Source organism: Nomascus leucogenys, chromosome 10 (genome assembly GCF_006542625.1).
Source record: "Nomascus leucogenys isolate Asia chromosome 10, Asia_NLE_v1, whole genome shotgun sequence".
Classification (NCBI taxonomy): domain Eukaryota; kingdom Metazoa; phylum Chordata; class Mammalia; order Primates; family Hylobatidae; genus Nomascus; species Nomascus leucogenys.
In genome coordinates, this window is record NC_044390.1 from 70059299 (window position 1) to 70074426 (window position 15128).

General features: G+C 38.8%; 1 protein-coding gene across 1 annotated transcript in view; it reads right to left on the reverse strand.

Annotated features, from left to right (window-relative positions):
* PAH (phenylalanine hydroxylase) overlaps positions 1–15128 on the reverse strand; it is a 105404-nt gene that overhangs the window by 59836 nt on the left and 30440 nt on the right. Inside the window, exons 2-3 of the mRNA XM_003269933.3 lie at positions 4418–4572; positions 149–256 (exon numbers count right to left, since the gene is read on the reverse strand). Coding sequence (XP_003269981.1) covers positions 149–256; positions 4418–4477 — 168 coding nt within the window. The 5' untranslated portion in view covers positions 4478–4572. The remainder of the gene's footprint in view (positions 1–148; positions 257–4417; positions 4573–15128) is intronic.

Here is a 15128-nt window from a genome sequence, read left to right on the forward strand (position 1 = left end):
GGTCACACAGTTGGTTAATGTAAGAACTTGAGCTCAAATTCAAATCTGCCTGTTCCAGATCCTGTGTGCTTTTCATTGCCTCTAACTAGAAAAGAATATGGAAGTTTGCTACGACATTATCCAAGACAAACATGATTGTAGCACTGACCTCAAATAAGTGCAATACTTTGGCCAATGCACCAACTTCTTCTTTGAGTGAGAATATCAGTGATATGGCACCATTTTGATTGGAGTTGTCTTCAACATAGCTTGTTTCCTACAGAATAAGATGCATTTGGTTAAAACATTTTCCACAGTTTAGCAATTCATTCCTATGAAACCTCCATGGACAAAGCAAGCATGAACTCTTTCTTCTAGTTAAATCTTGCAATACAACGAGCTATATATATTCTATACAGAAATATGTAGTGTGGTAGAAAATAAGTAAGTCCAGGGCAATTAAATGATCAATGATGCTACTGGGTCAGTTATCAACTTAAGGAATCTTCAATTATTCATTGATGTCAGCATTCAATCCTGTAAATTCAATGCCTTTTATTGAGCACCTACTAGGTTCCAGGCACTATTTGGGCTCTGAGAAATTTAAAGATGAATAAGACAATGCTCTATCTTTTAGGAGCTCACAATCTAACTTAATAGACACATATATAACAAACTGAAAGATCCTTAGAGGTGATATAATATGGTTTATAAAATGTCCCAGAAAGACATTGAGAAATACAGTGTGGAAAGTACGAAAAATGGAACATGCACAGGCTTTTGAATCCTAAGACCTAGATTGGAATCCTCTCGCTTTCATTTTCCAGGTGGACTACGTTGGGCAAATCACTCAGCTTTCTTAGTTTTCTCATCCGTGAAAGCATGCTCATAACAAGCTCTGTCAAAACAGTATTCAGAGGATGAAAAAAGGAAAAGAACAGTTTAAAAAGAATATTGAGATATATATGAAAATGATGGAAATATTATAAATACACAAAAATGACCTCTTGACCTTTGGCAAAGATCTCAGGAAGCATTAACTTGCTCCCGTATGCTGAGATCTAAGACATCAAATTGTTGAAAAAGAGTCACAAAATCCATGAAAGTACACAAATAACCTATCGGAAAATAAACTTAGTCTTAAACTAAATCTCAAAGAATGTCCAGGATCTAGCACTTACTACATGCATGTGACAGAAAACCAAGGCCGGGGTTAGGGCTGACATTCCAGAGTTTGCTAAAACATTAGCCTAAGTTGAAAAATAATACATAAAATTCTATGTGTGTCCACAATAAGCAGCAGGTACCTAAAACTGGGAAGAAAAAAATTTGCAGAACAATTACTCTCTTGTAAGCAAGTTAATGAAATTAATGGAATGGATGTTACATCATCGCAATGAGAGAAGGCTGTGTTAGGAAACTCTTAGTGACTCAGAATAACAAGCCCTGCATGAATACTGATGACCCTTAGCAAAAAATTCTTTCAATTCAGAAAATTCAGATTTTTGCCAAAACATCCCATGAAACTGAGGTGTGAAGAAAAAAACAAATTTATCAGCAAGAGTAATTTTAGGGAGCTTCAAATGAAATGGAAGACTAAACTGTTAAATATCCCTATTTTGATCATGATGTTATCTTCCTAAAAAACTGTTAATGTACCATTTATTTACAGCCTATAATTTCTGGGTATTATAATAAGCACTTGATTTAGATTATCTCATGTAATTTGGCAACAACCTAAGAGGTAGGTTTTATTAGGCACCAAGTGCCCCCTTTTATTGATGACGAGATTAAGGCTTAGAGAGGTTAAGTGACTTGCCTATAGTTACACAGTTAGCAGTGGAGCCAGTATCTGAACCCAGGTCATTTGATCTCTGCATACTGTCCATGAATCACAATGTCCTGCAGCCTCTATTCCTCTTCCCCCTTTTAAACCCTGCCAGAGAGGTACAGATGAGCCTCTGACTTAAGTCTTCTTCCTACCAAAGAATACTGAGCCTTCTTCTTTCTAGTTTCCTTGAAATGACAAAAGATATTCCTGTTTCTAGTTCACTTGGCAGCACTCTTTTCTCCTGTTGGCTTCCAAGAAAAGTAAGATATTTCTGATACACGTCCACAGATGCTACCTTTGACTAGGGCAATTCAGACTTGAATGTACCTGGGCTTGAAGTTGAGTCACCCCCCAACCCCCACCCCACTCCAGTGTGTGTTCAGCCAATCACGAGTCTGATCTCGTCTTCTCCAGAAATGCCTCTGGGCATCAGGTCCTTTCTTCCCACTGCCATCACCTGAATCCATTTCTTAGTGGCCTGCATCGATCCAGCCTGACATTTTTACTCGTGTCCTTCAACTTAGAATCCCTCAAATGCTCCATCCCCATGGCTTCTTGCTGATGTCTGGCAGTTTCTGTGGTACCGAATCTCTGGAGGCCCACCTACAGGAACCTCCTTTCCAGCCAAGCTGCTTTCTTTCTTGCCTTTTTAGCTCCTCATTAGAGTATTCACGAAATTTCCCTTTCCAAGATCTCACCTTCCTTAAAGGCTCTTTTGGGTCTCACTTCTCTTAGGAAATGTTTGTTCCCCTCAGCCCAGGTGCACAATCACTTCTTTATCTGTGCTTTCCGCTTGGCATTTGATGCCCACATGGTACTTCATAATAATTGACTCACAGAAATTGATTTGTCCTTAGTGCTCATCTAGTTAAACTCCCTCACATTACAGATGGGGAAAACTTAGAGCCAAAGGGAGAAAATAACTCACCTGAGGCCACATAGGTAGTGGAGGTTGGTCAAGAACTCAGGCTCCTAATTATCAATTGTTCTATATAATTCCCTTTGCTATGGACATAATATGGGAATTTAGTCCTCCGTTTCTTGCAAAGTAAAAAGATTTACTCTGGTCCAGTCACCAGACAGTTAGTCAATACCACTCCTAACAGCCTATATTTCACCATGCTGATCCCCCTTCACTTGCTCCATTCTCTCCATACACTTTGTAATCAGTGTTTCTCAATGAGTGTTCCTTGGATCTTGACTCCAAAATTACAGGTGATTCCTTCTTATAATGCAGTTCTCTGGGCTTTACCTAAACCTATTGAATCAGGTTGTCTTAGAATCTGCCATTTCAAAACCATCCCAGGTGATTCTTAACCATAGAAAATTTTGGAACCATTGATATATATACAGCCTATTTTTTTGAATTATAACTTTTCCCTAAACGTGTCTGCAAATTCACATTTACTATATAACAAGACATTACTTTTGTTATTAATACAATTTGTGGATTCTCAATCTTCTAAGTGCTCTATAAAGAACTTTAAACCCCTATGCTTTCCTGATGAGATCCCTACCCCTAACCCCTTCCCACAGTTGTGGGGACCCTATTGCCAGCAGCACCAAAACTATGTGGAGGATGGAGCCAGGACCTGTTCTGAGATCACTCCGACTCTCACGCTGTTCCTCTGTACAATAAGTTCTGTCTCCTAAGAGCCATGCACCATTTTCATAAGAAGTTTTTTTTTCTTAAGGATTCAAAAAAAAAATCAGTCCAAAGTTCTGCAGTCTTTCTAGTTATATTAACGTTAACATTAACCATTCTTTTCTCTCCAGCCTCCCTATTCTCTACTGAGAACTCTTTTCTCTAATCCTACAGATGACAGGGGCCTGCAGACTCACATTATTTCCCGGGCCTGGGCTTTATGACTGAATCTCAAGAGTCCAGGAGCAGACTTCCTCCCATGGGTAAATATATAGGTCACATTAAAGAATGTATTCTGGAATTCTTCACCTCAAGAAAATGCCAACAAATCCTGGAGAATGGAATATACCTTGGGCATTATTTCCAAGTCACATTTAGGGTTCTTTCACATTCTGTGCCCAGGGCTAACTCTTGGTCATTTTCCTCTCTGCTTAGTTTCTGCCTCGCCTGGTCTGAGTAAGTTTCTGTCTGAATTCTCTTCATGCCTCATCTTCTTCCCAAAATGAAAGGAGGATAGTTACTCACAATTTTGCCATTTTGATACCTTGCTGAGAGCACTTTATAAATATTACAAAAGAAATCTAGAAGGACTCCACATCCCATCCCAGATCATTAGGGACCAGCCCCTTCAGTGTACAGAAGAGTAAACAGACAACAGAGAGGGACAGTAACTTGTCCAAAGACACACAGCTAATTGGTGGCAGTTCTGGAGGCCAGATCCCCAACCCTCTAAAGCCATGGTCATTCATTCCTGTGAAAGCCACCGAGGACAGATGTTCTCCCACTTAGAAACAATTGTTGAGGACATTTGTCTGTTGACTTCCTGGACATTCTCATCAGCTTCCAATGAATTCAGACTTCTTACTGAGCTTATGAAACCAGGAAGCACCAGCAGTCTTCAGATCTCTTTTTCTGGAGGCCCAAATTCCCCTAACTGAGCAGCTCAGGCTGCCGTGGCTCACCTGTCCAAAGTCAGAGAGTTTCCTGCCCAAGCCTGGGTTTTCCAGGACCGCAGTGGACATGCTGGCTCCCCGGGAGTGAGGTCTCTGGCTTTTTAGGGCCTCAGGTACAGGCAGGTTTGCAAACAGCACGTGGGGCTGAAGGTTTTAACCTCGCACTAGGGAGGAGATGAGAGTTACAAAGGGTGTCTCTTGCGAGGTGCATTTCCACACAGTAACGCCCCTCGTGGGCGTTGTCTTGACGCAGGAGGCCAGAGCAGCCTGCCCGATGCTCCAGGTCACCTGCCCAGGACTGGCCGGAGGGGAGGGGCTGAGGGAGGGTGTGGGGGACGCAGGAGTCACCACTTCGCTGCCCGCCCTGGGTAATGGGAAGAAGCCAGGGAGCGACGGGCCACCCAAGCCCCGTCGATTAGACAGGTTGAGGCACTTCCGGGACTCTCAGAAGCCTGGGAAGCGGGTTCTCTGCAATTGGACTAAGGCTGCGACCAACTGGTATAACAACTATATGAATAATCCGCCCCCCTTACCCCCAGCTGAAAGTCAGGATTCTCATTTAGATTTTTGTTGTTGTTTTCCCTTCTGTTAACCTCTAAGCACACTGCCTTGCTGTGCGCTGACTTCAGAAAACTACAGCTAGAGGGCACGTGAACGCTGAGCACAGCAGGTAAAGAGCAAATGTAAAAGTGATCTGGGTTTAAATTCAGCCTGGTGTTCTCCAGCTATTCGCAAAACTGCTCCTGAAGCTCGGAAAGAGGGTGGTAGAGCCACCTTGCTGGAAGGTTTTAAGAATAGGAATAAAGAAATGCATTAAAATATAGTACAGTTCTTCCACATAAACACTCAGTAAATGGAAGATATTGTTTAAAAGCAAATCCACATAAATTTGACAATAATTACTGAGACCTGTACCGTGTGCTTGGTGGTGTTCTAGTCTTTGGGAATACAGCAATGAACAAAACAGACTCTGCCTCCCCAGCCATGCTGCCATTCTGGTGGGCAGAAAATAAATATATAAATAAGTTTAGGTAGGGCTAAGTCTTTTGAAGAAAGTAAAGTAGGGGGATGGTCTATGAGTGAGTTGGTGGGTTTTGGCCAGTGGTCTTCAAATAGTCAGGAAAATGTCATTGACCACACTTTTAGAGAAGACTGAGGGTGAGGCATTACTGACCAGCAGGTAAAACAAAGTATAAAAGAATGCTGGAAAGCAGGTTCAGAGGTTCAGAAAGGATGTGAAAACTCAGGGGCCTCAAGCCTTGAGTGCCTGCTTAATATTTTCCCAAGAGAAATTAATGGGCTGTAAGAAAGTAAGCCAATAATAAAGGTTGCTGGAAGCCCATCCCTCTCCTCCCACTGTTCTTTGACCAAGCATCTGACAAAAAATAAATAAATAAATAAATATAAAACAAAACTCAGGTTTAGGATTCAAAACAAGTGGTTTAACTCTTGGTTCTACCACTGATTTGGTCAAGCCCATGCCTCAGTTTTGTTTTTTTTTTTTTTGTCTTTAAAATGAGAATTTTAAGGGATATTTAGGATTCCTTAAGCCTCTATGATGTGCCAGGCTGTCTACTGTCTGCTAAGAATACAGATATAGCAAGTGCAATTTCTGTACAAAAGGAACCATTAGGGGCCTGATGAATATTTCCCATAATAAGTTGGAAGCTCAATGTTGTTAAATATTGAAGGCGAAGATCTTGATTTCCATCTTCAGGAGAATCTGTATTCTTTATCTGACTCCGGTATTTTTCAGTGTAGTAGACATAAAACATGTTGTATTCCTCAGCCTCAGGATTTTCTTACAAACATCATTTCATCCCTTGATGCTATTTGAGGGCAATGAATGTGACAGCTCCAAAAATATTACAGGCATGCAATAAAGAAAAGCAAAGAATGTTATATACTTATTTGCATGCACACTCTGTCTTAGACACTGTGCCATGCTCTCCACGTGCATGGTTTCACTTCTTCTTCTTAACAATCCCGTGAATTATGCACTCCCTCTTAATAGGCAAGAAACTGAGGCCCAGGAAGTTTAAACAAATGGCCCAAATTCAATCTATGTTTCACCCAACACCAAGGCACTGCATTGGCTCTCAAATACTTTTGCTTTCCTGTTTGAAATGAGGACAACATAATTTTTAGGACAACTAAATGATAGCTTTTCTTTCTTCTCCCCATAACAGCTGAAAATGCAATTCTTTTTTCTAATGTTTAATTTTTTTAGGAACATAGTAGATGTATGCATTCATGGAGTATGTGCATTATTTTGATACAGGCATGAAATGTGTAATAATCACATCATTGAAAATGGGGCATCCATCCCCTCAAGCATTTATCTTTTGTGTTGCAAACAAGCCAACTATACTCTTTCAGGTGTTTTTAAATGTATAATTAAATTATTTTGACTATATTCACCCTGTTATATTATCAAATACTAGGTCTTATTCATTCTTTCTATATTTTTTTGTACCTATTAACGATCTCCACCTCCCCTCCAGGCCCCTACTACCCTTCCCCACCTCTGGTAATTAGCTCTCTACTCTCTAGCTCCGTGAATCAAATTGTTTTGATTTTTAGGCCCCACATATGAATGAGAATATGTGATGTTTGGCTTTCTGTGCCTGGCTTATTTCATTTAACATAATGACCTCCAGTTCTGTCCACGTTATTGCAAATAACAGGATCTCATTCTTTTTTATTGCTGAATAGTACTCCATTGTGTATTAAAATACCACATTTTTTTAAAACCCATGTTGATGGAGACTTGGGTTGCTTCCAGATCTTGGCTATTGTGAACAGTGCTGCAACAAACATAAGAGAACAGACATCTCTTTGATATACTGATTTCCCTTCTTATGGGTATATACCCAGCAGTGGGATCACTAGATCATATAGTAGCTTTATTTTTAGTTTTTTGAGGAACTGCCAAACTGTTCTCCATAGTGGTTGTACAAAAATGGAATTTTTAATCCTATCTCACATAAAAATGCCCTAAATCTAGGCTGAGAGGAAAGCACATCATTGCTACCTCAGAGAAGAAAAACTAATCGCTTCTTTAAAAAAAATTATTCTGGCAAAAAGGAAAAATCTATTTATGCACTAAGATAAAAATAAGAGATTGCTTGTGTCTTAAACTTGCAGATGATTTTCAAGCTACCTTTTTGTTCAATTTGGTTGGAATGCAGTGTGCTTCTATAATGAGAGCAGTGCTGGGTGCTAAGGAAACTGAGGAAAAAAAGGCACTCTGGAAGAAGGATCCACAGTCAGTCAGTAGACCACTGAGGTATTTTTTAACGTTGCACAGAGGTGGGGAACATGTCGCAAGATGAGAAATTGTGTACTTGGCAAACTTAGAGCTGACCTTCACTGATTTGGAAGTTGAAGATTACCCAACCATTGCAGGTTTATCAGTTCTTTCTTGTTTATCTTCATGTGCAGAAGGTTGAGTTAATCATAATCCATGAGTTCATGGCACAGAAACAGAACCTACCTGACCCTTCTCTTGCTTTTTTATTCATTCTCTTTTATCATAATTCCTCACTCTCATTGCCTTTCCCCAGAGGCAACTTCTCTAATATGGTGTTTAGCCTTGAACTTGTAAAATACGTAGAAATGTTTGTACATATATGTATTTTTCATGGATACGTGATGTGGCACTATAGATTTACTATTATCTATGGATGTAGTATAGATTTCATAGTTTCTTTTTTCTTTCAACTGTGTTCTTAGGATCTAGCCATGCTGCTGAATATATATATCTAGTTCTTTGCTTTTCTAATTGGTTCAGAATATCCCAGTGTGTATCTGCCACATTTGAATTCTTTATTTTCCAATTGTGGACATCTAAGTCATTTCTAATTTTTCACCACCCCAAAAAATACTGTGATAAATTTCCTTATCTTTCTTCTCTTATAGGCCTGGGGTAGAAATTTTCTGGGATAGAAGAGTGGGGCTATTATGAATCACAGGGAATATGCACTCTTACTTTAACAAAGTGCTGCCAGATTGCCCTTTAGAGTGGCTTGGACCAGTCTACACACCAACCAGCAGGCAAAAGAGTTCCTATTGGTGGGTATACCTAATATGTGGTATTCTCCAAAGGTCAGAATTTTTGCCAATCTGATCAGCATAAGCTGGTGTCTTGTTGTTTTTAATTTGAATTTCTCTCAGAACTCATGAGTTTGAGCATCTCTTTATATACTTATACCTCTTAGATTTCCCATGCTATGAATACTTTATCATCATATTCTCTACCCACTTTCTACTAGGATTCCTGTCTTGTAGATTTGTTGCAATAATTTCTGTTAGCTCTGTGTCCAAATATTAGCTCTGTGCCCTTCTCAGTCACTGAACACATTGCCTCCCAATGTATCACTGTCAGTTAATTGTCAACTGGTGTCCTTCCTTGATTAAACAATAAAACAAGTAATTTTGAAATAATAAGCCCATCCTTTTAAAAATGTTTGTGGTTTTTACTATATTGTTTAAGAAGTCCTTCCCCATCCCAAAGTTCCAAAGAGGTGCTCTTCTGTCTATCATCTAGATCTTTCATATCTAGATCTTTAATCTACCTGCATTGTAGATATACCTGTACATGCCTTGGGGATTTCTTAGAGGCTTTTCAACATGGTCCCACAGTCCAGGTAATACCACCTAACTTAAAGAGGCCCATCCCACAATCAATTGTCTTTTGGGATTTTCTCACCATAGAGCCTATTTTAACTTTCTGCTAGATATAAAGGTCAAATTTTCTTTCTCTGATTTGAAAGTTATCCCTTATATTTTATTTTTTTTGCTATATTTTTTTTTTGCTCCAGGTTATATAATTTTTTCCTTTTAGATATATTTTTTTCATTTACTTTTGAGGAGGTGAGCACTCATATGGCTCAAACATCAAAATGTAAAACCTAGTGAAAATTATTTCATATTCCCCTGTTCATCAGGCACCTGATTCTCTTCTCCAAAGATAACCAATGTTGTCAGTTTCTTCTAGAGATTTTTAAGCAAATATTTATGATAGTGTATATGTATATATTCCTTCCCTCCTTTTCTTACACAAATAGTAGCATACTATACATGATTCTAAATCTTACCTTTTTTTTTTTTTTTCTTTTTTGAGATGAAGTCTTGCTCTGTTGCCAGGCTGGAATACAGTGGTGTGATCTCGGCTCACTGCAACCTCCACCTCCCAAGTTCAAGTGATTCCCCCGCGTCAGCATCCTTAGTAGCTGGGGCTACAGGTGCGCACCACCATGCCCAGCTAATTTTTTGTATTTTAGTAGAGACAGTGTTTCACCATGTTGGCCAGGTTAGTCTCGATCTCCTGAACTCATGATCCACGCACCTCAGCCTTCCAAAGTGCTGGGATTACAGGCGTGAGTCACCGCGCCCTGCCCTAAACCTTGCCATTTTAAACTTTAAACTTAATGATATCTCTTGAGGTCACACTGTTTACTACATGAAGACCTTATTTATTCTTTTGTAATGGCTCCATTGTATTTTTATGTGGATTATCATAATTTATTTCATCAGTACTCTGTTGGTAAGTATTAACATTTATGTTGTTTCTAATTTTTCACTATTACAAGTAATGCTCTAATGAAGAACTTCGTATGTATCATTTCACACATATGTCAGAAGATATCTATGTGAAATAATACATTAAGTTGAATGTATGAGTCAAAGGACATAAGAATGTATCATTTTAGTAGATACTGACAAATTACCCTCTAGAAGGATGACCATATAATTTATTATCCATGTTGGAATGTTTTGATAGTGAAAGGAGGTACTAGTTATAATTACACAGAAAAAAAAACAGATATAAATTGAACTGTCTCCGTTAAACGGTTATGTATGGTCTATCAATCCATATGAGTTCTACCAACTTACACTTTACCAACAAAATATAAGAATGTCCACTTTCCCTATAGTTTTCAACCCAATGTGACATTGTATACTTCACCACTGGGCAAATATCAACAAGTAAGTTCAGATTTACAGAAAGACCAGACATCACTTGAGTAAATCAAGAGGTCTGCTGAGTCAAGATTCACAGCAAAAAGATCATCAGTATCACCTACGAACAAGCAGGATATGTTTACAGCAGGGGGTACACACTTGTGGATGATAATGCCTGCGTGAATGAGAGATATGCTAGACCTTATGGAAGCTCAGCTCCTCCTTCACACACAGCCTGATGAGCATGAGACTAAAGCAGTTCTGGACAGGGGCTTGACTGTATACAACACACTTGGTTTCAGCATAACACGTTAATCACACATTGCACAGTTTGGTGAAATGGATATAGCACAGGGTACGCTTATGCCTGAACAAATTTCTCATTAATCATATTCAAGCTCTTCATGCTAATGTAAACTGCTTGAACCAAGAACATTTATAAATTTATTGCTGTGGGACCAGAACAAATGTTAGGTACCCAGGCATGTGGCCTATAGACCATCCATGAGAACTTACCAAAATTTTTGATTCTCACCATTCTAGAGGGGGAAAAACCTATTATAGTTTAAATTAGAATGTACCTTATTTTGAGCAATGTTTTACATATTTAAAAGTAATTTCTATTGTCATTTCTGTGAACCATGTATACCTAAGATGTCTAAATTCTGATTATTTCTCTAATGGGATATTTTGTACCTGTCTTGGGGATTTCCCAGAGGCTTTTCAACATGATCTCACAGTCCAGGTAATACCACCTGACTTAAAGAGGTCCATCCTGCAATCAATTGTCTTTTGGGGTTATCTCACCGTGCAGCCTATTTTAAGAAAAACATACCTTTGTCCTGCCAATGGTGGAGTCCAGCTTCTTCTCTGGACTTCTTCTCTGTCTATGCTCAATATTCAAAGAAGTTATCCAGTTTCTTGCCTTTATACATGAGTTAGGCAGTTTCTACACCTGCAAAGTCCACAGGACGTAGGCCAAGCTCTCTGGTAGGTTCTTTTTAACCTCCCTAACTTGGTGTAAGGTAAAGAGGAGGGAACCCTTCTCCCCTTCCAGTGGAAACGAAAGAGAAATGTCACAGCACATTGACACATCTCTAGTGAAATTCTCTTTCCAGCCATTTGTTTTAGTCTTCTGGTTTGTCCTTATAAATCCTTACGGTGAGTGTTGAATCTAATGCTGCAAAATGGGATTCTCCATCTCTTAGCGTGCATGTCCTGTATAGAAAGTCCCAAACTCCAAAGCAGCAAAAACAAAACAATCACATTCAATGTACTATTAGCAGCAACTAGACTGATGGGTTTTTTTTTTTAATTAAGCTGTTTCCTTAAATATTTAACCAGTTTTATGCATTTGTACAGAATTTAGGAAATGGGGATGTTAGAGACAATTTCCATGGCATTTCTACATGTCTTGGACTACCTTTTCAAGGATATATGCACAGCAAAGAGCTTTAGAGGCTAGTCTGTCCCTTTGGGCCAGACAGCAGAATTATTTATTGACCAGTAAAATAATTAGAGAGAACATCTCCATCTCTGAAGACATTCCATAATAATAAAGTCTTCAACCTCTCACCAGAAGAAAACTTGTTTCCATGCCGAGGTAAAGATAATGCCTATCTTTGAAGAGGAGGATGAGGAAGTTGCCATCAGCTTCTGTATGGATCAGAATGTCCTAAGCTCAGTGTTCCTCGGCTGTGAAACTGCATGCTCAGCATCCACCTGGATCCACTCTGCATTACCCATGGACTTGGGGGACAAGGAGAATCAATGAAAATATAGACCTCATGTTGCCTATTGTGCCCTGAACAATAAACTGTGTAAATTCATTTGGATTCCTGGTTTACTCATTTACCAATGTTATGAAAGTGTGGAAAGTCTGCCTAGAAGTTACACTGATGTTCAGGAATTGCTTGGCAACTTGACAGGAAAGAAAGGGACCTGTGGCATATACAGCTAAGTTCTCCATTTTCTTTCCTTTCTCATGGAAATGGAAACTCAATATTAGTTTTCCCCAATCCTTCATAGAAAAAAAACTGCCTTTCCCAGCCTTTCTTGCAGCTGAGTGTAACTACAGGTCTAATATTTGGCCAAAGAAATGCAAGGAGAAGTAGTCTGTGCAATATCTAAGTAGTGCCCATAGAGGAGGCACACTCCTCTCCTTTTATTTTCTCCTTCTTGCAGGATGGAATGCAGATATGCTGACTGGAGCAGGAGCAGCCATATTGGATTATAAGGCTAATTTAGGAATGGAGACATGTTTTTCAGAGCAAAGGAGGAAAGGTTCAAGATAGAAGAAGCATTTGTGGTTATTGATACCATAAAGCATCACTTCAGCAGCCTTAGATTGCTGACTTAGAATTTGATGAGAAAAATTAACTTCTACTTTTTTTAAACTCATTTTTTTTGACGTTTCTGTCACTCACAATCAAATCTAATCGCAACAATCTAAGAGACATGGATTGATATTTAAGATGGATTTACTTGTCCTAAAACTATTCTTTCTTCATCAGACTTCAGAGAAAAATGCAATGTCTCATTGCAAACACAAAAGGAGACTTCCTAAAAAGTCAGCATGGCTCACAAACTTCTTCAGAACCTTGTTTCTATGGCATCCTTCTTTTTAGTCTAACTTTTCCCTCACAGACAACCCAGAAATCTAAAGATCAGCCAAAGCCCACATAAACCCAATGCAATTAAGGTATGAAGTCATGGTTTTCATCAAAATAAGATTTCAGGCAGGCTATTCCAGGAATTCTTAGCAGAATTTAGACTTTACATTGAGTCATAATAAAGTCAGTTAGTAAATCAAGTGCATTTGATCCAAGTTTAAGTACAAACCAATATATATATATAATATACATTATATGTTCGATCTCAAGACTCTGAAGCCATTGCATTAGCATCCCTTCTCGGCAACATCAGAGTGAGATCACTGAGGTGCTGTCATTCATGCACACATTTATTCAACAAACGTTTGTTGAAGATGTAGTAAGTGCCAGGCACTGTTTGTGATAAACAGGACAGTCTACTCAAAGTAATTTCACATCCTATTAGGAAACATGAACATTAAATAAATAGACAAAAAAGGCAAGATAAACTCAGTACTTACAGTGACCAAGAAGACATTGAGTTTTAAAAAGAGGTAAGAGACTATTTGGGGGATACTGGTTTAAGTTGGGTGCTGAGGGAAGATCTATTCAACAAGGTAATGTTTGAGCCGAGAACTGAATTATGGAAAGGCTCCAAATGCAAAGAGCTGGGGGAAGGGATTTCTGGTAGAGGAAACATCTATACAAAATCTCTAATATATGAGTAAATGAGACTTTTTTGAGGAGCATACATAAGCCAGTTGTGGTGGGGGTAAAGAGAGTGAAAAGGAGAGAGGCGTAAGCTGAGTCTGGAGAAGTAGGCAGGACAAATTCATGTAACTGGTTCATAGCCAGTTGTGAGCTAAAAGTATTCGGTTGGTGCAAAAGTAATTGCAGTTTTTGCCATTAAAAAAATGCAAAAACCACAATTACTTTTGCACCAACCTGATAGTTCACATAGACATTCCAGAGACTATTTTTCAAGAACTTATCAATAATTTTGTGAGCATATTTCTAAACAGAACCACACTTAAAAACTAAATTATGTAAATTTGTGATTGAATCAATTGTATTAAAAACAAAGGTAATAAATACTCCAAGAAGATTACTTCTAATTATGTTACTGCATTTTATTACTATCTATGCTTTTAGTGTTATTTTACGTCCATTGTATCTATGTGGCAGAAATATGACATAATATGCTACTGTACCTCTCTTCCCAATTCTGTGTTCAGTCACATGATGTTGGTAGCTTGAAGTCAGTCATAGAGTGAGTCTTTTCATCATGATAATTAGCAAACACTGTTTGTTTGGGTGGGTGGGTTGCTAAACATTTACCGCAACCTCACTGACTATTATTATGGTAGCAAAGTCACAAATAGGACTGGATTGAAGTCTGATGGCTCAGAGGACAGAGCAACAATGTCATTAGGAATAGAAGACACTTAGGGGCAGAGAAGGCTCAGCCATTGATAACAGAGAAAGGGACATCAAATCCAAGGTTATCAGGGTATGCTTGGTCTGAAGAAAAATTCAAGGTGAAAGCTAGGGGAGGCTGCCAAAATGGAAGGCTTACGAGTAAGGATCAACACTCACCTGGTCAATTCATACACTACATGTTCAAAAAAGTTTTTTGTTTTTTTTTTTCTGACTCATTGCTCCTAGTCAGAGGTGGGCACCCTTCCTTGGCCCAGATACTGCCTGGCAGTTTTCTCTGCAAACTCACACACTCTCTTGTGATTTTGCTTCCACTCTTCTGTCTCCTCTCCTGGACTAAGAACTCTCAGGACAGAGATCAAATATTAGTATTTCTAAATCCTCAGGACTAAGCATGGTACCTGATGCACATTATGTGTTCAATGCTTACTAGTATAATCAGAAATGTAGAAAAATATGCACAAGTATGTTCAGGGCAACATGATTCCAGATAACGTGGGGAGAAATGAAATCTTCAGCACAGGGAAAATAATTAATTACAGTTTATTCAAATAATAGCTGCAGCCACAAAAAAATTAAGATTATAAAAGTGTGATATTTTACAATTTACACAATTAAGCTATGAATAATTACTGATAAAAGATATAAAGCCTTGTATTCCTCATTATGTAGGTACGTCAAGAAGCACACACCTCAACCCTATGCCAAAAAGCAAACAAACAAAC